The sequence below is a fragment of the Seriola aureovittata genome, chromosome 22 (genome assembly GCF_021018895.1).
Source record: "Seriola aureovittata isolate HTS-2021-v1 ecotype China chromosome 22, ASM2101889v1, whole genome shotgun sequence".
NCBI classification, from domain to species: domain Eukaryota; kingdom Metazoa; phylum Chordata; class Actinopteri; order Carangiformes; family Carangidae; genus Seriola; species Seriola aureovittata.
Genome location: NC_079385.1, coordinates 7,001,036 through 7,024,199, shown reverse-complemented (window position 1 = coordinate 7,024,199; position 23,164 = coordinate 7,001,036). Strand labels below are relative to the sequence as shown.

The 23,164-nt window shown below is 42.7% G+C and overlaps 1 protein-coding gene across 4 annotated transcripts in view; it reads right to left on the bottom strand.

Annotated features, from left to right (window-relative positions):
• The window catches only part of sox5 (SRY-box transcription factor 5), a 235,884-nt gene that overhangs the window by 103,809 nt on the left and 108,911 nt on the right, over positions 1 to 23,164 (bottom strand). For 2 of the 4 annotated variants that reach the window (XM_056367186.1, XM_056367187.1), the window contains exon 5: positions 16,535 to 16,600. The exons of the other annotated variants lie outside the window; for them this stretch is intronic. In XM_056367186.1, coding sequence (XP_056223161.1) covers positions 16,535 to 16,560 — 26 coding nt within the window. In that variant the 5' untranslated portion in view covers positions 16,561 to 16,600. The remainder of the gene's footprint in view (positions 1 to 16,534; positions 16,601 to 23,164) is intronic. 4 annotated transcript variants of the gene reach the window in all.

Genomic DNA, 23,164 nt, shown 5'->3' with positions numbered 1-23,164 from the left:
ATTGATATTGATGATTGATTATTCAGTTTATTCAACTCTGATATTCTGAGGGGGGTTTTTTTTGTTAGTTTTTCTTTTTTTTTTGTATTATTTTCTGTTTCTGCTAAGGTTTTTTTTATATGCAAAAACTGAAAATGGCCATAAAAAAAGTTGGAGGGAAAAACACTTGTGATGTTAAAAATGTTGATAATTCAGGGGACCAGTAGGACGTCTTGTGCATGTTCACTTTATCCAGCAGCTGCCAAAGTCCACTAACTCTCAGTACTCAGGGTGTTGCTGTTTCCCAGGTCAAGAATGAACTGTTAACCTCGGATTTTCATGATAACAGTTAAAAAAAAAAAACATAACAATACAAACTTTGTTGAGTGAATATAATCCCGGGTTTTGCAGAATTGTCCAATGTCAACACTGTGATAGGAGTGGATTATTTATACAGCAGTCTGAGCCACCAGCCTGCAGCAATATTTTTAAACCTACTCTTGTACACAATATTGCATTTAGGCTTTAAATGGAGTGAAGTAGTTCATGCAGTCAACACCAGTTGCACTGCCACACTCACACATGACATGGTGTTGTCACTGCAACGTATTTCCAAAGCACCCATTGCGAAAAAAAAAAAAAAAAGTGGCCTATTTAAGCTGGCATGCAATTCCTGCTCTTGTTCTTCTTGTTGTGGTCTTTTGCAAAAGCTGCTGTTGTCCATACACCATTTCACAAGAAAGCTTGCATGCCAACAAGTCTGATCAAGCAGCTCAGTATGGCTCCATGAGGAACACTTAAGTTTGTCCCACAGCTGCTGCTGCTGCTGTTCTGACAATGTGAGCTGCTCCCTCATGATGAGCTACCACTGGAATAGCAGTGGACTGAGTAAAGCTTACATCATTCACCTGACAGTTAGGGTTTTGGCACCCACAGCGGCTTATCTGAGCCAGCATTAATACATTAATGACTCCGAGACACAACAATGGAAAGAAAACCAGATGGAAAACTTGACTAGTGTCTGAGGAGATGCCTTACTTCAATCGATCAGTCAAACGCACAAAACCAAAATGTGTGCAGGAGAATAGGTCCAAAAATAGTTGTGACGTCTTAACACGTCGTTGTGTCAGATATTATATTCTAGGTTACATCCTACGACAGTTCAAAAATATGTGATATGATCAACAATTCAGAATTGAGCGTGAGGGCCAGAGGTGTGAATGCTCCTTCTTCTCTCCGCCTGTCTCTCTCTCACATCTCGTCTCAGTCTCAGGGTGAGCTCATATATCAATACCTTTGGCATCTTTTCTTCTTTCTCTCTCCCCCTTCCTGGGAGAGGAGGAGAGGCCAGCGTGGAGAGGCACAAGCCCCTGTGAAGTGGCTTTATCGTGGGGAGACACGTGCAGGCAGAGGACCCCGTCTGAAGGCTGAGTGGCAGGCGGCAGAAGCCATTAAGATAGAGCCGCTATCTCTTGCTGCCAGGGCCCTCTTAATACAGGCAGGGGCTCAGGACGCTCTCATCCACACACACTCACACACACATACACCTTCTCTCCAGTGGCACTTGAACTGACATGCAGTGACATGGATGTAGACATGCGCGTGCTCATTTACACTTACAAGCAACTCTTTCTCTCCGTCTCTGTGTGTCTGCCTTGAGTCTATTCCACCTTCCAAACCCATCAATCCCTTCTCGGGCAGGAAAAATGAACAGATAAATGGGCAGGTAGAAAGGTAGAAACAAGAAGACAGACAGACAAATTGCTCTGTCTGCCACTTTTTACCACCAAGGTATGTTGGTGTCAGTAACATGAAAAGTGCACACCAGGTTCACTCTTCTGGGACATCGAGGTATGACTATTAAGGTGCTTTCAGACGGCAAGCTGAGAGGTTGAGGAGCCTTCGCAGCATCCTGTGGTGTGCAGGCTGGTGCGGGTGCAGTCACAGCACAGAGCTCCACGTCAAACATACAACATGTTAATTAGTAAGCATTTGAGGAGCTGGTGGAGTTTGTTTTTAGAGCTAGGCTAGCTGTTTCTGTCCGTTTCCAGTGTTTGTGCTAAGCTAAGCTAATCGCCTCCTGGCTCCAGCTACATATTTAGCACACAGACATGAGAGTGTCAGCAAGAAAGTGAATACATGTACTTTCCAAAAATGTTGAGCTAGTCTTTTAAATGTCTTTTGCTGCCCATAGACAATGGAGTTCTGCTCTGTTCTGTTCAAAACAACATTTTTTTGATGGAAAGCAGGTTCCGGTGAAAACTAAGGTCTTTATCTGGGAAGACGGTTCTGTGAAATCCACACGTGAAATTCCATCCACCTCCACTATGTTACGTTCAAGGCAGAAATCTCAAAGATATTTCAAAGCCTGGGCACATCCTATTTGCATAGCTAGGTATCAGTAACGAGATAAAACATGTTTTTCTTTTGTGATTTGGGTGAACTGACCCTTTAATTACAAAGTGATGAATTGTAAATCTTGAGTTATCCACCTGTTGGGGTGCACCTGTGAGTTTGGCGAAATTCAGTATCCTGGGAAATTCATTTTGAGGAGCTGTGTGATTGTCGGGGCTTTATTCCAACATCATAGGGCAACAGAAAAGTAGTGATTTGTTTTTTTTTTAAATATATTTCTCCTGGTAAGCAGCTTGTTTCTGTTTTACCTGACTGACAGCATCCCATCTCTTCATTTGTCTGATTCTTGAGACACTCTTGATTTCTGCTGCTGCTCAAGGTTGCTGGACGTGGACTGCAGTTTGTGTGTGCGAGTGTGTCGGAGACCTTTTCCCTGTCGCTGCTCTAACCACTGTGGCAAACGCTGCAGTGTAAACAAAGCTGTTTTCTTCCCCGACAAAGGCTGCGTGGAAAATTAATTAACGATCTGTACTCTTTGTGCAAATCTTAACTCATTCCTAATTAGCTGGATTTTTTTTTTCTCCTCTCCTTGAAAATATCAAGTCAGTTAATTATGGCTGAGTGTTTCTGGTGTCACTTATTTATTAGTAATCTTTAGTGCTGTGAGAGAGCGAGCGGCTGGAGCAGACAATGCAACAAGTGAATGAAAGGGAGTCTGTGTCACAGTAGGGTTAATGAAACACTAGCCTGGGAAGATAAATAAAAAGTGAATGATTTACAAAAAATGATGGTCAAGACATCTTGGAAACGCACATATATACACACAAGCAAAAAAGACAAATACACAAAAAAAAAAAGTGTTTATATATGAGTGCACAAACTCACACACACACACACACACACACACACACACACACACACACCACAATTGTCCTGTTACCTGACTGCATCACAGACAATGGAGACTTTTCCTTGAACTCTTCCTCTCTTCTCAGTTAACAGCAAACTAAAGGCTTTGACTGACTAAAATCAATCTGTAGACAGAGAAGAGCGAGAATGAATAAAATATCCGGGGGGAGAAGGGGAGGGGGGGTGGGGGGGTGGGGATGTTTGCTGGATCCAAGCAGTGACTGAGCATGAGCTGTGGCTTTTAGTGCTCAGATGAATGGCAAAAAGAAGCAACGCACACCTGTGTATACATGTGAGTCAGTTGACACGTCACTGTGAAGAAGACAGCCAGTGGCGCGTTTACACGTACTCTGATTATTCCATTATAACCACATTAATGAATTACTCTCATCACAGATGTCACTGGCATGGACGTATGCATCATCCTGGTGTCTTTCACTCTTTTCTGTACATGTGCTCTGAAGGTCAAAGCACTATAGTTTTTTTGTTTCAGCTTGACAACCAAATGGCTTTCATGCTATGGTAAAAGGACTGCACTGATAATGTCTTTCCAACCTGAGAACAGGACAAAGTGCTTCACATTGCTTCACATTCACCCACGCACACACACACAACAATGGGAGCGCGGTCGCCTTCCAAGGTGCTGGCCTCGCTTAAGAACCAACCCTCCAACTGATTGACAACTCCCACATGTTAATTTGTTTTACTAGTAGCACTTTAACAAGGGAGGCCGGACCTTCGGCAGCATGTCACGTGCCCCACCAGAGGAGAGAGGACTCTGGATCACCGTCAGACACCCTTCAGGGGACGGCCGCAAAGGAAAGTTTCACCCTGCAATTGGACAAATCAGACCCTGCCGCCATCGACCTCGTGCCAAAATATAAACGGAGGCCGAAGCAGGACGCCCCCAGCGCAAAGGCCTTACAGGATGCTCTGGAATACACCGACTGCAACGGGTTCAGGTGACGATATTGATGTGTTTACAGAAGCCACTGTGGGATTTATAAGGAAAGCGCTGAACAACACAATCCCAAAAGTTACCATCAGGACATTTCCCGATCAGAAAACGTGGTATGGATAAAGCGACAGCCACATCTATCAACATCTCTCTGATCGATGAACTGCACACCTTTTATGCACCCTATAGTTCCTGTCCTGAAGAAACCCCTGCCCAGCTGTTTTCAGCGACTATCGCGTGGTAGCCCTGACCACTGTGGTGATGAAACACTTTGAGAGGCTGATTAAAGGCGTCATTGCCTCCTCCTCACCTGTCAACCTGGACCCTCTGAAATCTGCATGTCGCCCCAACAGATCCACGGATGATGCCATAGCCTACGAGCTCCGCATAGCCCTAGGAGGCAGAATTACGTGTGAATGGTTTTCCTTGAGTACAGTTCGGCATTCGAAGCCTGGACAATTTAACCCTGGGAACTCGGTCAGTGCCAGATCATCTGTTAATGTGAGGGCTTTACGGATCCCGTCTGAAACCTCCTGAACTGTTGCAGACTCATCGGGCTGCCCTTGACAACATCAAATATGTTTGATATTTAGGAGTTAAAATCCGGACGATTATGATTATGATTACATCGGTCACGAAGCTCCAGAGCAGCCACTACATGAACTTTCAGGTGAGTTTTATCAGCTGCTGTTTCCAAGGTCAAGAATGGACAACTTTCCAATTTCTGATGTTCCTTATTTTCCCATTCATAGGAATCAAGATAATTTGAGCACGTGAATATATTTTCCCGGAGAGTAGTTAGTGGACAAACTAAAAGTTGCTTTCCAGCCTCATTATATCACAGAGATAGATAAGAGCAAAACATTTTTAAATATGAAAACACAGCAGATTATCACTTTGAGACTCCCTGAGCTTTGTTTTTTATCCCCAGCAGCTGATGTTCTCTCTCTACCTCTTCATCTCCCTCTCCCTCCTCCTCCATCACAATCTCTGCCTTAGTTGCTATCTCTCTTCCTCCTTTTCCTTTCCCCAGCCCCCCAACCACCACCACCACCACCTCAAAGCTGTCAGGATGTTGCCTACTTCGGTCTGAGGCTGAATGGGGGGATTTGGCACTGTTCCCCTCTCCTCGCTCGCCGCAGCCGTTTTTTTTTTTTTTAAGAGCATACATGTTTATGCACCAAATCTCTGCACTTTGTGTTTTCTCCACGTCAAGGCACAAGCTCAACCCTGGATTGATGCGCCCTGGCAGCCCCCTGTGTACTTGCTCTGAGGGAGAAGGGGGACGACAGAGAGAACAGAAGAAAAGAAGGAGAGAGAGAGAGAGAGAGAGAGCAGGAGGAAATCTAGAGTGAAGAGGAAATGATTTTCTGATTTTCTACACAGGCTTTGTGGTCTGGAAGGCTGTTTATATGTGTGTGTGTTTTAAGTCCATTGGTGAGAACAAGAGGAGAGGAGAATGTGCTATCCACTGCCTGAGGGCTATGCTGAGCCTATATATTTAAGCCCCCACTGTTCCTTGCTTAACAATAACGCCTACAAGTTTTAATTTAATTCTGTCTTTTTTTTTTCTTTAACTAAATAATCCACTTCCATTTTCTATGCCACAGCTGGAGAAATAAATCTAATCTTATCGCATAGCAGACTGGGTGTGAGGTTTGACGGTTAAGAGTTTTTCTTTCTTTTGTTTTTTCCATTTTCTCTTCAAGGCTATGTGTGATAAAGAATAATAAGACAGAAGTGTGTGCGCGTGTGTGTGTGTATTTTACAGAAGGGCAGGTAGGGCAAGGGGGCGGGCATGGAAGCCTTGACAATATGCTTGTTTTTGGTGTTTTACAGTATTTCTGTACATGTGCACCCGTGCGTGTTTGTGATATGTGTGTTTGTTTGATGGTTGGAGGAGGGTGAATTGAGATAAGACAAAAAAGCCAAACAAGATGCCAAAGTAAGACAGTGACGGTGGATAAGGCGTAGGAAAAACGAGCAAAACTAGTCGAGGGATCTGAAGAAAAGAAAAAAGAAAAAAGAAAACAGTGCTGCTTGAGGTTTAAGGCCTCCAGCCAGTTGGCCTGTGGCCACCTTAGTTGTGGCGAGCCTCCTAAACATCTTACGACCCAGCAGCCTCCATTTAGCAGCATGCAGCCTACACACACACACTGTCATTACCAGACCACAACTCACCACCTTATTATAGAAACCATTTACATCAGATTTCAATATTGGTTCAATGTGTAGCTGCCTGTGTTTGTGTGCTCCTACGACCAGGACAACACAGGCATGTGGCACATTGAGTAACTGCTTTTCAAAGTGTTTTTATGTATATGTATATGTAATTTTTTTTTTTGGTGCAAATTGATTTAATAGTTAATCATATTTATATTTGCTTGAGGCCATGCTGAACAGAGGAGGTTTGTCACACTTTGGTGTGTCTCGCACCTCTTTCACACCTTTTTGATTTATTTGGTGCAAGGACTAAAATGATAGATTGTTGTTTTATAGTTCTGGACTGGTTTTGTGTTCAGACTGTAAGCATGAAGTCATATGAACTGACAGGCAACAGTTTTGGTAATGTCGTCCTGCATCATCAGTGCTACATGAACCTTGTGTTTTACAGTGAGGACAGTATGTGTGTGTGTGTGTGTGTGTGTGTTTGTTCACTACATTTTAGCTACGTTTCAGAAAAGGGAACGAGCACAAGAAACTGTCTTAACTCCTTTTCACGTTCGTATATGAGGGGAAATCCCTACACTCATATGGTGACACGTACATGTATAAATATGACTGACATAAATTTAAATACAATTCATTTATGAGGTCACGTCCTAAACACTTCACAGCCAGGAGGTGGAGTTAATAGGAGTAAAGCTTCTGAATTTGTACTAAAATCATATCTGCTAGGGTGGTCTTGATGCAGTTATGTAGTCTCCGCCAGATTAGATCAAAATGTCACAATGTGTGTTTACTGGTGTCTAGACTACACACATTAACGACACAAATGACTGATTATTTTAAACAGCTTCTATGTGTGTTTATGTGCTGGGTAAACATAATTGCAGTAAGCTCTTCTGCCTCAGTATTTCTATTCTAAGCACTTCCATCTTTGCCCACAGGAATACTATCAGGTCACTTGGGCTTTGACCCTTGACCCTTACTATTGGTTTCTTATGATATTGGTGCTTATGGAGCTATTGACACCTCTCCTGTTGCTGCTCTCTTTGACACCCTCTGGACGGCTGATTCTAGATTCATTTATACAAAATAAATAAATAAATATATAAAACCACTCCACTAGAAAATGATGTGCACAATATGCTCCTAAACCATCCTGCAAGCTGCACATTACATGAAATCTCTCGTGCTTTCACTCTGCATGCAGAGCCACTTTGTGTTGTTGTGAACCTGCATGTCAGTTCTTGACTTTATCTCAACAGAGTACACTGTGCTGCTTTGAATTTTTATGTGTGTGTGTGTGTGTGTTTTTCCTGGTAACCCCTGTTACCACCGCCATCACCATCGCTACAACCCCCCCCCCGCTCTCTTCCAGATCCCCCTTTTCTCACTGTGGGAACAAACTGGCACACAGATGGTTAAGCCCACCCTTGTGATGAGTGGGAAGGGTGGGAGGGGTTGCTGCAGATGGCACAGAGGGCATCGCCAATCAGCCTACACACACACACACACACACACACACACACACACACACACACACACACACACACACACACACACACACACACACACACACACACACACACACACACACACAGACACACTCACACACACACGAGATAAACGTATAGGGGAAATAGCATGGATGGAGACGGATGTACGTATAGATGGAAGTTTATAGGTGGGCGTGTGAGTCCTGCGCCCTTGGGTGCGTTGTGTGATGTGTATATGTGATGCCTGGCGTTGATCTAGCGTGGCACACAAAGCCCTGGCATCTCGCTGGCACCTCTGCCCACGTCGTGCCACACTGAGAGGCACGGCGAGGCCTGCCAGAGGGGCCTGGCAACACAGTGCGTGTGTCTCTGACTTCGTCTACATCTCAGAGCATGTCTTTGAGGTGTACGCATATATATATATATATATATATATATATATATATATATATATATATATATATATATATAAAAAAACATTGTGTGTTTCTATAAATTATGTCAGTACGTGTGTGTTCATCTGCATGTGTGTTGGTGATCAGCACCTTTCCTCTAAACAAGTGACAAAATATTATATGTATAAAACAGGCTGCTTTTGAAGGTATGTGTGTCTAAGAATGCATACACTGTGACCCATCAAAACAAACACACACACACACACACACCAGCACAAACACCGGTACCCCCTCTCATTAGGAAGACCCTACCCTGTGTCTCTAATGGCTAAGTCTTTGATATGCAATGATGACTAATTCCCTCCTGTGTTCCACTCTCTGCAGACAGCGCAGTCATTAGACCATGGACATGGACACACACACATGCACACACACAGTTGCGTTTGAGCGAGAATCTAATCATTTAACCCGTCCAGAGGTTCGGATTCTCATCTGTCTTCACCTTACGTTATGAATTGTCTACCGGGGGACTCGCTCCCCTCACTTGTAATGTAAATAGAACGATATTTACATAAAAACATTTGAATTTATCATTAAAAATTGCTCTTCTTGATGTGGAATGCATCCTTCTGCTCTTTAAGGCAATAAGGTGAAGCCTAATTTGCTGTTGCACTGTTTGTCTTGTATGCATAAGTTATTCTGCCATCAATCTCGCACTGTAATGAGGGAGAAAAAAATCCAAACATTCAAATGCACCTACTTTTTTTTTTATAAAAGAGTGTGGACAAACAGGATGTATTCAGCTTTGCGATGCAAGCAGCTACCTTTGTTGTTGCAAATTCTCTGTAACATTAACATTAACACTTGATGGTCCGGTGTGGACCCTCCACAATGTGAAAGTACAAATACAGTATAAAGCCTCTCAGTGTGACTCCTTAATGCACCAACAAAAGCATATTGCAAAGAGCGTTTGTCAGATGTCACTTAAAATCTCAGTTTTTCTCTACCCCGATGCAATGGCCATGCTATAATATCATATCACCAATTTAAAGAACACTCTGCAACTTAGTACTGCACTGCCATAAAGTTGAGGGACTTGCTAAAGACAGATAAAAAGAATGGCCAAGACATCCTGAATTTTATTCCCTATTATAGGTCAGTTCCATAAACATTAGACCAAACACTTCCAACCCTGTCTCCTTCAAACTACATTCATTCACAACTAAACTGCAACAGTAAATATGTTTTGCAGGAAACTTGATTATGTTCTGAGACAACTTTTTCTTTTTCTTATCAATGAAGCTGTGTATTTATTAATGGCAGGGGAGTCACCAGGAGGTGGTTGTGGGCGTAAAGAGCGCATGACTGTCAGACCAGAGACCGGGGATTGAATTCACAGTGCAATTAGTAGTTTGGTCAAGCCAACAAAAGCACTTTGGTTAAAGTTAGGGGAAAGATGGCAGTTTTGGTTAAATGTGAAGAAACATGTTGACATGGAACATGAAGAATTACAGGTGTTACAGATGAGTGCAGAAGACAACTCTTGATTCCTCCCTCTCCCGCATTTCTTCCTTATCAGTTGTTGACCTCCTTAATCTCTATTGTTTGTCCTCACCTTTGTTACTAACTATTGATTCATTTCCTTCTCTCTCCTCTCACTTCTTTCCATAGTTTTTTGAACATCTTTTCCTCTCATTCTTATCCAGCCATAGTGCCTTCACTCTGGCCCTACATACCCACTTCCCACCTATCCTTATCCTTAACCCCCATTATTCTGATCCCCTTGCCTTTTCCTTCTGTTTCTCCTGTGTTTCATCTCTCACTTCTCTCCCATTCTTCACTGCTCTCTTTTTTCCTGATTCCTGCTAATGTTGCTTTGGCTTGTACTTGTCTTTCCCCCTTTTTCGTCCTCCCTCTTCTTCCCAACCCTACTCCTGTTATCAGTCTATTACCGTGTCCTCAGTTCATTCTGTAGCTATTAACCTGGTGAACAGCCTCACCCCTGCTGACCCCAGTCAGCTAATACAGCTTACACACACTCAAACTCAGCTGGTTGCATTGGCACACCTCCGCGCTCACTTCTGCCTTTCCTCACCCTCGTTTTATAAATCCTCCAGAGTCAGCCTCTGTCTGTGGACGCCTGCGACAGTCATTTTATTGTGCAGGAGAGGCAGGGGAAGTCATGCTAGACTTCTGCACACAAGCACAGAGAGAGCCTAGGCTGTGTCTCTGATGTCAAGCCGACAATACAGCATCGAGATCAAGAGTTCACAAAGTTACATAACCAAATAAACTTAATTAAGTATTTGATTTATAATCTAGCAAACTTACTAAAGAACATCTGAACTGAGGGGATGGTGTATCTGTCAAGTAGATACACTGAGACAGTGAAGGGGTTGCCATTAGTAAAGGAAATGGAAAAGCTTTGTTTGATACTGACAACAGGCCTGGAAATGTGGCCATTAAAGTCGGACACTAGCGACGGTTGCCACAGTTACCACTTACCACCGCTGCATCAGTAGGTGAGGGTGAGAAGCCAAGGCTGTGAAGTACTAGGCAGGGTGGGAGCAGGAAAAGCTGATTCTCCCCGAAAAGGAGGTGATGACAAATGCAGGGGGTGGGGCTAAAGGAGTGCCTGGGGAGGCTGTCAGGTTGTGAAATCTGATTGGCCACCCTCAGTGCCACTCCAAATTTCCTCCACAGTCACTGATCACTTAGCTTGTATCCAGAGGCTGACGTTACCTCAGAAGAACAAGTGTTTCATGTTGCCTGCTTTCCCCTTTTGACAGGAGGTTATTTCCAGGTCAGACACGCAAACACTGGAGCACCTGGCAACAGCTGGTAACTTACAATGCATCTGTTGAGCAGCTGCATTTTTAATCTTCAACAGGCAAGATCTTTAAAAAAAAAAAAAAAGAAAGTCATTTGGTGTATCAATGTTAATCATTAGGTGGAGCCTCAACAGAGATGAGTATCTATAATCCCGATAACCCTATAAATCCATGTTGTTTGCTAAAGTCAGGCTCAAACTGAAACTTAAAGAAGGATGAAATATTCTGAACTTTAACCCCAAGTACAAGTCACGCCCCCCCAAAACACTGCACTTCCCATAATGCACCTTGTTAAAGTTGTTCATTAGACCATTTATGCCTGATAAATGACCATATCCAACTCCTGTTTGTAAAATGGGCTTTTTATTAGAAAATTTGAAATTTCAGGACAAAACTTATAATGTCATAAAACTCAGGTCCATATTTATGTAGTTAGCTTTAGTTTTAATTTGTTCTTTTCTAATAACCCTCAGCCTCTATGTTGAAACCCTCTATTTTTGACTCCCCTTAACATGCCACTTGTCAAGGTGTCTACTGGTGTATCCTATTTTTTACCGTCAGTAAATATTTCTCTGCAACAGTTTTTTTTTTTATAAAAGTCAAAAAACAGTATTCAGTTACAATAAAACTTTCCTCTGTAACTTCAAGAACATTGTCATGTCACTGTTGACGATGATGAGCTCAGAATTGAGGCAGAGCTCAGTTGCTTTTTCCACCTCAAATCCTCTCAACAATCCCTCTCTGCCACCCAGTACATGTTACTAGAGTTTAAAAGAGCTGTTCTTTCGGACTAATGGAGCAGCTGGGTGCACTTGTACTCTTGTCTTAGAGTATCTCTTTGAGCCAAATGAGGAAACTGAGTTCGCAATTCAGTCAGGTTGATGGGCTGCATTTTATGAGATATGTGTGGATGAGAGTGATGGGGGGGGGGGGGGGGGGGGGTTGAAAGACAGAGTCAGGATGGATCTTAGCTTCAGGCTTCTGGATATACTGTAGTTAAAAAAAGTAATTTGTGTGTATGCATTTTGTTTGTATGTATATGTACAGTATATCTTGATGTGCATATATTTTATTCAAATCAAGACGCTGCAGAAGAAACAGTCGGGTCCATTGCTGCTAGAATATCCAGTACACACAGACAGGCTGGAGAGCAGATACCTCAGTAAGCTTTAACACAATGGCTGTTTAATACTATTGTCTATGACACAGGGACGATTGGCACTGAAGCAGCGTGTGTGTATGTGCCTTCACGTGTGTGTGTGTTTGTGTGTGCGCTTATGTGTAGACTGGCTGCCTATGTCTACGTGCGTGCACATGCGTGTATCTGCATGTGCATGTAGATGTGTGTATCCACAACACTGGGCTGCAGTTAAGTGAGTGAATGCATTAAAAGGGGCTGTTGGGGAGCCCAGCTCGCTCATTGCCCGCGATAATGAGGATGTTTTCTGTCTTCAGTTCAATCAGCGCTCCCGGCTCTCTGAGACGGGAGAGCCTAGCAGATGCACGGCACGTAGCAGATGTGTGCTATTGGAGTGACATCTGAAAGTAAAACTCTAGAGCCTTTTTACGACATTGTGTGCTGCTGTTTAGATGCCCGCGATTTCCTGGCGCCAAGCGATGGTGACAACGGCAACTCCAGGAACAAGAAAAGGCGGAACAGAAAGAGGGGAGAGAAAAGGAAAGAGGCAAGGAGAAAAAGGGAGGAAATCTTTGGCAAAGGCCTCATCTTTGAAGTGATTTGGAGAGAGATGACATGCAAAATTAGAGAGTAGCGTTTCGCCCTCTCCACTTTGACTACACATTAAACGCAACAGGGAGAAATTTTTCCCCACAAAGATAAATGGCGCGGGGGGCGCGCCGCGGTCCCTAAACAACACAGATTACCTTGTCTGCGTGCTTTCAGAATCTGTTAGGATTTTCAAGCTGTTTGATTAAAGTTTTGTTGCTTTTTTTCTGATTCAGGTACATATAAGTTTCCAACTATTCCGTTCCAACTTTTCAAAAGCCCAACTGAAAAAGAAAAAACAACAAAAAAATCTTCAATCATCTTTCAGCCAATCAAAAACAGGTCCTTGGCCAACAAACACTTAACAGAAAAAACATACACAAAGCATTTCTTGTATACAAAAGGATATCTGAAAGAATAAATGGCTAGGATTTATACACTGAATTCTTTCACTGTATACTGTCTAAACAAGGAAAATGTATAATTGTACCAATAGTGTTTCTTTGGCTCATAATCACAGGCTGTGTGGCTGCTACGTAGATCCAAGTTCAGATCCTATATCTGCGTATTCATCCTCATATGCTACTGTATGGCACTGTATCAGAGCCATATGGTTTTCTTACTCTTCAAATAAAACACCTACTGTTTAATATTTATTATGGTATGGTTTTAACAGGGGTCAAGACAACAAGACAACTTCACCAGTAATTACTTCCAAACAAGATGCTTAAGTAGGCTGTTTCTTACAATACCACGCAACACTTTCCTCCGTTTGGACTTAAGGGCTATTAAAAACAGTGCAGATTGCAAGAAAGCTGAATATGTGAATAATATGAACACCATTACTAAAAGGAAAGCGCATGAAGATATTGAATAAGCATCTGCAGTTCGAAGCAGAAGTGGGTTTACAATAGACAAGATGAGACGTGTCAAGAATTCTTTTCTTCTTTGAAGAACTATGAGGCCCTTACTCAACTTAAACAGCCAGGAATTTGCTGGAATTACTAAAGGCTCTACTAACCATCATTTTATCCCTGAACTTCAAAAATAAAAAAAGAGTGAAAATGTCCAAAACAGCCAAAAAGATATCCACAATGAAGATAAACATCCAAGACCAGAAGAGTTTCTATGCCTTGACTCAATTTGGATATTGTGTAGGTGAATGTTGAACATATCAGTGGGCAGACGTCATGGACATAAGAGCATTCTTCATTCACACGAGCAAATACACACACATATTTATTCCTGCCTTTGAGACCGATGCATTGTGTGAGCGTATATGGTGTGAGGCTGATCTAGAGGGAGTTTTATTGTTGTGCCCACGGGAGCAGATGTCGCTGGCACTTACTCAATACTTTCTCTCATTCTCTCTGTTTGCTCCCTTGCTGTGTTGCTCCCTCTCTCTCTCTCCATCTTTCTATCCATCTCTCCCTTTTTTCTTTTTTCTTTTTTTTTTTGCTTTCGACCAGATGGAGAGATGCTCCACTCCAAACCTTTCTCACTCAGGACCACAATGCTCTGAGTCATGTGATCTAGCCTGCTATCGCCTTCCTCTCTCTGTCTCTTTCTATCCATGAGCGCTTGCTCTCCCTCTTTCTCAGTGTCCTTTTCCCCCCTGACAAAGGCAGACAAAGGCCTTTCATTTCTCCTAGCCTGCTTGTGCTCTGTGTGTTTGTACTGTACCAAACTAGGCTCCCTCTCTCATTGTATTCCCTCCTTCTCTTTGCAAAGAAGGTGTCTAGGGGCCCCGGGGCCCCCGCTCTGAGACAAGGGGCCTGCCTCGGCCCGGTGAAGGAGGTGGCTGGGGGTGGGAAGGGTTGGTGTGGTGAGTGAGGGAACGAGCGGAAGAAGAAAGAGCAAAAGCGAGAGAGTATATTATTTCATTAAGTGCTTTGGAGCTCGGCAGGGATTGGGGAGTAAAACCTTGCAGCTCTGTGTGTGACAAGGGCACGACCTCCCACAACCTGGGAACTCTATCCACACATCGCACCGCTTTCATCTGGTGCTGGGGGTGTGTGAGAGCTCTCAGTCACTGGAGCTGGCTGGCTCTCTGAGGGCGCTAAGCTTTTTAGTCAGGGCCCGCTGAACGGAGGAAAAGGTGGCGAGAATGACGGAGGAGGGACAGAGGAGGGAGGGAGGGAAGGTAAAGCGACTGTGATTGGGGGTGTGGGGGGTGGGGGTAGGTGAGGAGAGGAGGGGTGGGGGGAGGTGGGGGGTTTTGCCCGAGCCCGGTAAGACAGAATTGGGCATTGTCGCCAAGCAGAGCAGAGCAGAGCTAGCCTATTCTGTTGATCTGAGCAGGATCCCGGAGAAAACAAAACTGCATTGTTCCCCGCAGATGGAAGCCAGTGTCTCCTGGGTAACAGCATTAATCTCCCCTTTTCTCCTGCTTCCTCTCTTGTCGGGGCCATAATCGGTGGGCTCCTTTCAGCAGCCGAGCCAGCCTCAAAGCCCAGGCTCCTAACTAGCCTCCTAATTAGCTGCAATTACAATGAAGACAACATGATGAGATAATAGAAATTTGCAAAATAATGACATACCACGGGAAAATATTCCTCCTCCCCAAGCACCATTTTTTTCCCTCTGGGAGAGGCACAATGGAGAGCCGGGGCCCTTTTCTGAAAGCGGGGAGCTCAGAAAAAATGGTGGCACATTATGTGGCATAGAACCCTATTGTCTGCCTTCTGGTTGCTTCAATCAACAGGCCATTGTCTGGCTGCTTAAATCAAAATGACTCAAATACGGGCTCCGTAATGATGCCCTCTCAGCACTGCATACTGAACAGAGAGACAGACTGAGGGAGAGGAGAGGAGAGAAAGAGGAAGAGGAAGAGGAGAGGAGAGGAGAGGAGCTGTAAAAAGGAGTTAAATAATCACAACAAGGTAAGAAAAGGGCCCTGTCGTCAAATATTCTGACAAAATCAGATTGGGTGTAGAGGAAACCAATGACGAATTGTTGCTGCTCCACGGTTTTCATCTGGTCTCGTTAGATCGCATTAAATAGTTGACAGAGAAAACACGACTTTATGAAAACAGACACGACTGAGAGCAACACAGTCAGAGAAAGACAGAGAGGAGAGGGAGGGAGGAGACGGAGGTAGACAGCAGGTGGTAGTCATGCACAGAACAACATTTTTAGAAACTCTGATCGGCAACAGGGGAGGAAGAGTTACTTCGCGACTGAGGATGGAGAGAGGAGTCGGTGGTCTCCTCACTGCATTAGTGAGCTTTGGGAAACACAGGATTTCGTACCTGTCTGTCTCTATATGTCAAAAAGGCTTCTATGTCCCTGACTGCGTCTGTCTCTGCTGAATCTCAAACGTCCTTTTGGGATTTCTCTGCTACTCATTAGCGTAGAGAAATACATGCACTCCGACTCTCTCTCTCTCGCACACACACAGACATATATAAATGTTTGAAGTCGTCCATGCCATCAGCTGTTCTACCTGATCTGATCAGCTGATCAGCTCCTTTAGCCATCATTCTCTTTCAAACAAGCCAGTGAGAAAGGTTTTATAATCCCACGACTCACTCTTTCACGCTGCACTTTCTATTGATGCCACTGATGCTTACTTTGAAGGGTGCTGCAAGTTCCTCCCTCAAACACGTTTTTTTTTTTTTTTACCACAAAGACACAGACCAAGTTTCCAGATCTGGTTCTGAATCAGGTCAAATTAAGATATCATTAAAGCAAATGGTTCACATGTGACTCCCTCTCACCTGTCTTCAGGCTCGGCACTCTTCATAACCCTCAACTTCCTGAAGCTCCGTGGCTCCCAAGCAAGTCTATGTGACACACAAACAGATAGCCAGACAGACATATTGACAGACAGATAGGCAGACAAACATCCAGACAGACAAAGAGACAACACACATATGGACAGACAGACAGACAGGCAGACGGACAGAAAACCAAAGGTTAATGCAGTATTCAGGAGAGGGGATTAAGACAAACAGAGCAGTTGTGAGTTTCTGAGAGTGTGTGAATGCTTGGGCGTCTGTGTGTGTGTATAATGGCAGCTGGTGGCTTGTGCTGAGCAGCTGAACACCTGAAGCCGTCACACACAGTCACACTCACTCACTGCAGTAGGTACAAACAACTTATGAGAAGTGCAATGTTTGTACGTGTGTGCGCCTGTGAGAAAATGAAGTTCATGTATGTGGTGGCTGGAGTCCTGATTGAATTAATCCTTAATGCCGGTCTCTGGCAGTTTTAATCACTGTGGTGTATTAACACTACAGCTTGGCACTATACTTACCTGTGCCCTCTCATACACTGTGCACACCAAAATGAACAAACACACACATACACACTGGCGTGAAACAGACTCACATAAAAGGCAAAAAACGACCAAAATGAAACCTGAAATCACACACGTTTTTTTTAAGTTAAGTTAAGTTAAGCTTTTTAAGCCAGAAATATGAAGATGGTTTTCTGCCATAAAACACAACAAGTCCAGCACATTGATCCCTTTTGTGTACCCGCCTTCATTTGGTGTTACAGTTACATTAAACCCTAGTTTATCTGCTTGTTGAGTTACATTGTACTTGTGACATAATCTACTTGATGATTTGAAAAGTCTGCCCAGGTGGTGCGTAAAGTGATACTTTAACAGCATCTGAAATGGTATTACACAGTTGAATGTAAGGCTATGGCACAAACATCTTAATTAGAACCTGATCACCCATGGTTAACTAGAGTAGCATTTCAAAATAAATGTGTTTTTTGGGGGGTTTTTTTGCAACTCTAATTCAATGATGAAAGGATTTAACGACAAAAGCAGCAGTCTTTCTTTAACTGTGCATGAACAGTCAGGCTTCAATCCAAGATGTTTGGGACACCTGCATCATAATTCAGTTAATCTCACACTATTAGCACTTAGTGATGCAGTTCAAAACTGAAGTGTAATCCCATTTAAAGACATAGGTATTAATCTGGAGGGTTACAGGGGGTCTCAGGCGGAGGTGCAGCAACCTTTACAACCAGCAACTCCGACACTTTTTCCTCCCCCGAAAACACAGAGGAGTCCCGCGGAGTAATTAGCGTGTGTCAGATAAGTTGACAAGCTCGTTAACACGCTGCATCATCCGATACCGTCGCCTTTGTTTGTGTAGGCTTCTGAGAGGAAGTTAGCAGTCTAATTAGCATAATTACGACTGCTGATTTATATGGCTGTAATTAGCGAGCAGATTTCTGCATGTTGTGGTCTGATGGAGATACGCTGCTGCCGAGGAGGAAGCTGGAGAGGAGATTCTCTTACACTGTAGGGTACGTCAAAAAGGCTTGTGCACGCATGCACACGCACACACACGCACGCACGCACACACACACAAACAAACATTCAATTTTCACATATATTCTGACAACTACATTTACTGGACAGAGAGGGAAAATTGAATATATGACTATAATGAATATATACAGCCCGGAAACAAACAGAGTAACTCTCTCCTGAGTAGTTTCAGAATGATATCCTGCAGAGTTAGATGGAGTAGGTATCACATACTGCAGGAACACGTCTGTCTAGCAGCTCTGTTACTGAAGATTTGAGTCAGACAACCCATTCACCTCTGTTATAAGCTTTCAAAGGTGAATGGGTACAACATAGACACTGTTGTGTAACTCTCAACAAAACAAACAGTCGATTATTAACAGCAGTAGCGTCATCTAACAACATACATTTTTTTTGAAGGACAACACATTGGGCATTACTCTCGTTAAAGTCTGTCTGCTTTTGAGGTATGCTGGAGTGTGTGCTTTGTGTGTGTATTTGAGGGAGATTTCTGTGGGGAAAGTTGAAGATTCTTCAGAATGAAAACACACACATACACTCACCTTCTGAACACATGAACACTTGAAGCTGACAGAGTGTGTTTGAGTGAGAGCACGAGAGTGAAAAGGCAACGTAGAGGCATGACCCGTCTGGCAAGTTGGCCTTAATTACAGCAGACGTTCACAGTAGGACAGTGAATTAGTGCAGTTACTTCTCATCACTACTGTAAAACCCCGGGGTCAGTAGATTACCACACACACACACACACACACATACTGTACAGACCCATGCAAATACACACAATGCAGGGTGCCGTCAGGCGATCTTAGCAGCTTCCTGGGAGATGTGGGGTGAAATTAGGGTCAAAGTTAATCTCTGAGCCAAACCAGCTCCCACAGTAGTGAACCAAACCGCATCATCTGGAGACCGGGGGTGTCCTGGTGGCTCTGCAAGCCTAAATACATTTTGTGACGGAGGATGAATAATTGAGTCTTTTCACGCTGGCTCATTAATCAAGAGTGTGTGTGCTTGAAGTCGAGGTTCATTCCTTGTCAGTCATAAGGACTTCTCCCATCAGACAGAGGAATGGTCTATATACGCTGTTTAAAATAACACCACAGTGTAGAAAGAAGATGATGCATATTTGACTCAACATTTGCACAAGAAATGTATTCATTTGCCAAAATAAGAAAAAATAAGATTTCAAGGAGCAATGATTCACAGCCTTTATGGCTTGTGACCCCTTAAAATGAAGTAGTGTGTTCTCGTGACCACAAGCTGATTATGAGTTGTAAGCATAGAGTGATTTTCTCCTTTGACTTCTCAAATTGTTTCAATTGAAATATTTTTTTAATGGCATCGATAAGTGAAACTCTTTCACAAGAAAACTAGAATTACTGCCTTGCGGTTGCTCTGCCAACCAACCAAGTTACAGAAATTATGGTCACAAGCTCCTCTTGAGTTACAGCATTGATTAATGACCAGAGGTGTTTTTATAGAACATTATGATGTTACAGTGAAGATGACCTTTAACCATTTGGATATAAAGTATCATCACTTCCTCATTTTATCCTTTTAGACATTTGTGTTACAGTGGCCTCACAAAGCATGACTTTTGACCACCAAAATCTAATCAGTTCATCATTGAGTGAATTGAGTTCAAGTGAGATACTGCGGTTATGAGAATGGGACGGACAGACAGACATATCAAAAACATAATGCCTCTGCCTCTGGCTGTCGCTGGCCCAGAGGCATTAAAAAGCAAAATGTAGAGAATAGTCTGAAAAGGGAAATTACATATTAGGGGTACAATTAATTATTATTTTCATTATCAATTAATCTGCCAAGTACTTGGTCAATTCATCATTTGTATTATAAAAAGTCAGAGTATAGTTTAAATTACAGTTTCCAGAACCAAAGACTTCTTTGTTAAAAGCTTCTTTTGTGCAAACAATTCTGTTGTTCTAACAGTTGATAAGTCAACTAATAATTTAGACTATAATAACTTTGTAATAAAGAATGTGTCTTTCCTGTCCAATGAATCATCTTGTGAGCCTTCAGGTTTATCTTGTGATCCCTTGTGGGGTCCCCTGACACTCAGGTTGGGAACCGCTGTTCTATGGGACGTCCTACAAACCACAACTTGAGGCTTTATTAATAATTTATGGTAAATGCTCGATTTTCATATTTTCTTTACATTCAATTTGATGTTGTTGCCCACTTTTCTTGACATGTGACTGACTCCCAAATATTGACAGAAAATGGCAATGACAAACAAATTATCCTACTTCTAGGTAAGTTCATGGCCAAAACTCCATACACTATAGATACAGTGTGTTTAAGTTTTAACATTGTGTTTACAGTTGTATGATCACACACGTCCTTTACAAGAGTTAGCCCTGAACACACGCACAAACAACCACACAGGTAGTAACAACGTAAAGCCCTGACTGATTTACTTCACACAAAAACACATACATGCTCACCTGCTGTCTAATGTGGGTCGATGGAGTGGGTTGTGTGCACATGTGCTGTTGTGTATTTGCCATTTTGTGTGTGTGTGTGTATGTGTGTGTGTGTGTGTGTGCATGTAAGTTCTGGATTGACTACATTAATTAATGCAGTGCAGATGAGTCCCCTCGGAGCTGTCTAATTAGACATTAGCATGGAGATGTAATTACCTGAGAGGGCTCAACACGTTTCACTTAACTACTCTGCCTCCTGCATGAAAGACCTACACTGAGCAGGTAGGACTCACACTGAGTGTGCGTGTGCAGCCACCTACGTGCATGCACTAGGTGTGTGTGTGTGTTTGACTGCTTTACTGCACGTGCAGGTGTTTCTATTGGCACATGCTCCTTCACATATAGCAGCAGAGTTTGAAAACCTAATTGATTTACATCTAAAAAAACATGTTCCCTCTCTTTTCCTTTATTACTCTACTCATATATCTTCCTCTTCTCGTCTCAATCATTTGTGCTTTTTTTTTTTCAACCATGATGCACTGTAGCTGGCCGTCCTTTTTATCCGCCCGCGCTTTCCATCTCTTTCTAGTTTGGGTCGAAAGTGCATTAGGCCTCGGTACACAGCGACACGGGTTCGATTCTTGATCAATATCCACCACTCTACTGGTGAACAAAAAAAAAAAAGAAAAAAAAAAGAGAAAAGAAGACGCCTCTTTGCTCTTCAGTCTCCAAAAGCCTCCCTTCCTCTTAGAGAGGAGAAAGAGAGCCCAGATCTGAGAGATTGTTTGCCAGCGTCGTCATGGCAACCATCTCTGCCAACCTTGACACTGGAGTTGCATTGTCTGGGATCCTGATATTAGATAAATAAATTACCCAACCTTTGTCGCAAACACACACACACACACACACACACACACACACACACACACACACACACACACACACACACACAAATGCAAAAAAAAAAAAAAAAACAACATATGATATACCTTTAATCTAAAAAAAATAAAATAAAAAAAAAAAAAAAAAAAAGCATATGTAAGCAATGCACACCATGCCATCTGTATGCACAAACACACAATACACTACAATTTGCATCCTCTTTGATAAAAATAGACTGTTAGGCCGAGCCCAGAGGAGACTGTCGATACAATCTGTAAGACAACAGATTGTGAGAACCCCGTGAACTCCGATACAGCCTGCAACACACCTCTCAAAGCACCAGGAAGAAATCTATGGGCTGTAAGCATTGTCTTCTTATCTGTAGATGGTTCTGTCCTGTTTCCAATAAGGATCAATAGCATTAGCATGTCTGACAGAGAGAGAGAGAGAGAGAGAGAGAGAGAGAGAAGAGAGAGAGAGAGAGAAAGAGAGAGAGGAAATGGGGAAGCAAGACGAAGACAGAAAGAAAGAAAGAGATGTTTACAAGTTTAAGACTTTTAGCCAGAGCCTGACATATTAATATTAGTTTGAAAGCTAATCTTGTGTACTGCATATACACATTTTAAACGTACTGTGTGTGCAAGTGTTAATCAGTTACTTCTACTATAGTGTATAATAGAGGGGGAAAAGGCTGTTTTTGCAGGTTGCATGGAGGTTGGCCCGTCTAGCTGCTGGGAACTGGAAGCACCAGTGCTTGTGCTATCTGATACAGGTTTGACCACTGACCTGTGTGTGAGAATGTACTATACACCTAATCAAATGAAAGAAAGCGAACAGGCAGAAATGAGCACTGAGCTATTGATTGATTGTATTTTTAACATAGTGTTGTGTGTGTGTCCAAAAGTCTGAGACCACTTAAAGGGAAAGTGGTCTCAAACCTTGGATTAGTATATGTGTATATCATAATCTACTGTTTGCTGTGGTTATGGCCTCTACAAATGCCAAGTATAGCTGTTAGCAGTAGGTATTCAACATTGAAATATTTGATTTCAGTTTTTTTTCACTGGTGACAATGAATTTTGAAGACACTGACTTTGTCTAATTACATGAAAACTATATGAGAGTGTAATTTACTGTAAATAGTGAGGAGTATCATAAATCAAAACCATTAAAACCATAAAATAGCATATTAGGTTTTATAAAAGCCAACAAGTTCATTCAATCCCTTGTTAAAGCTGCAATAATAGATTTTTTTCCCCACTTGGGAGCCACCAGCATGACAAAACACAACTCTGACATACATCAATTTTTTATAGTGAACATGTTAGCAAATAGTTGCCTATCATCCCAATGTCTAATGCGAGTCAATGGTCACAAATCACCATAAGCATTCATGAGACATGGGTCTGGCCAATTGATGAAAGTGAGCCCAATATTCAGTTTCCCATTAGGACTCTTCACTGACTCACCAAGTCCTGTGGAAAATATCTAATTCTTTAGATGCTTAAGGCGCCAATATGTTCACCAGCTAGTTGATAACTTTTATGTGTCTGTAGTCTGGTGCTGGGAAGGTAGTGTAGTGCAGGTTTATTTGTGCCTTTTTTGCATTTAGAAACCAGTTGGTAAGAGTGAATCAAACCATTAATGGTACAGGGCTGTAAAACCAAAACAATGAGCTGAAAGACACTAAAATGCCTAATGGAACTGAGGGGAAGTGAGTCAGATGATGA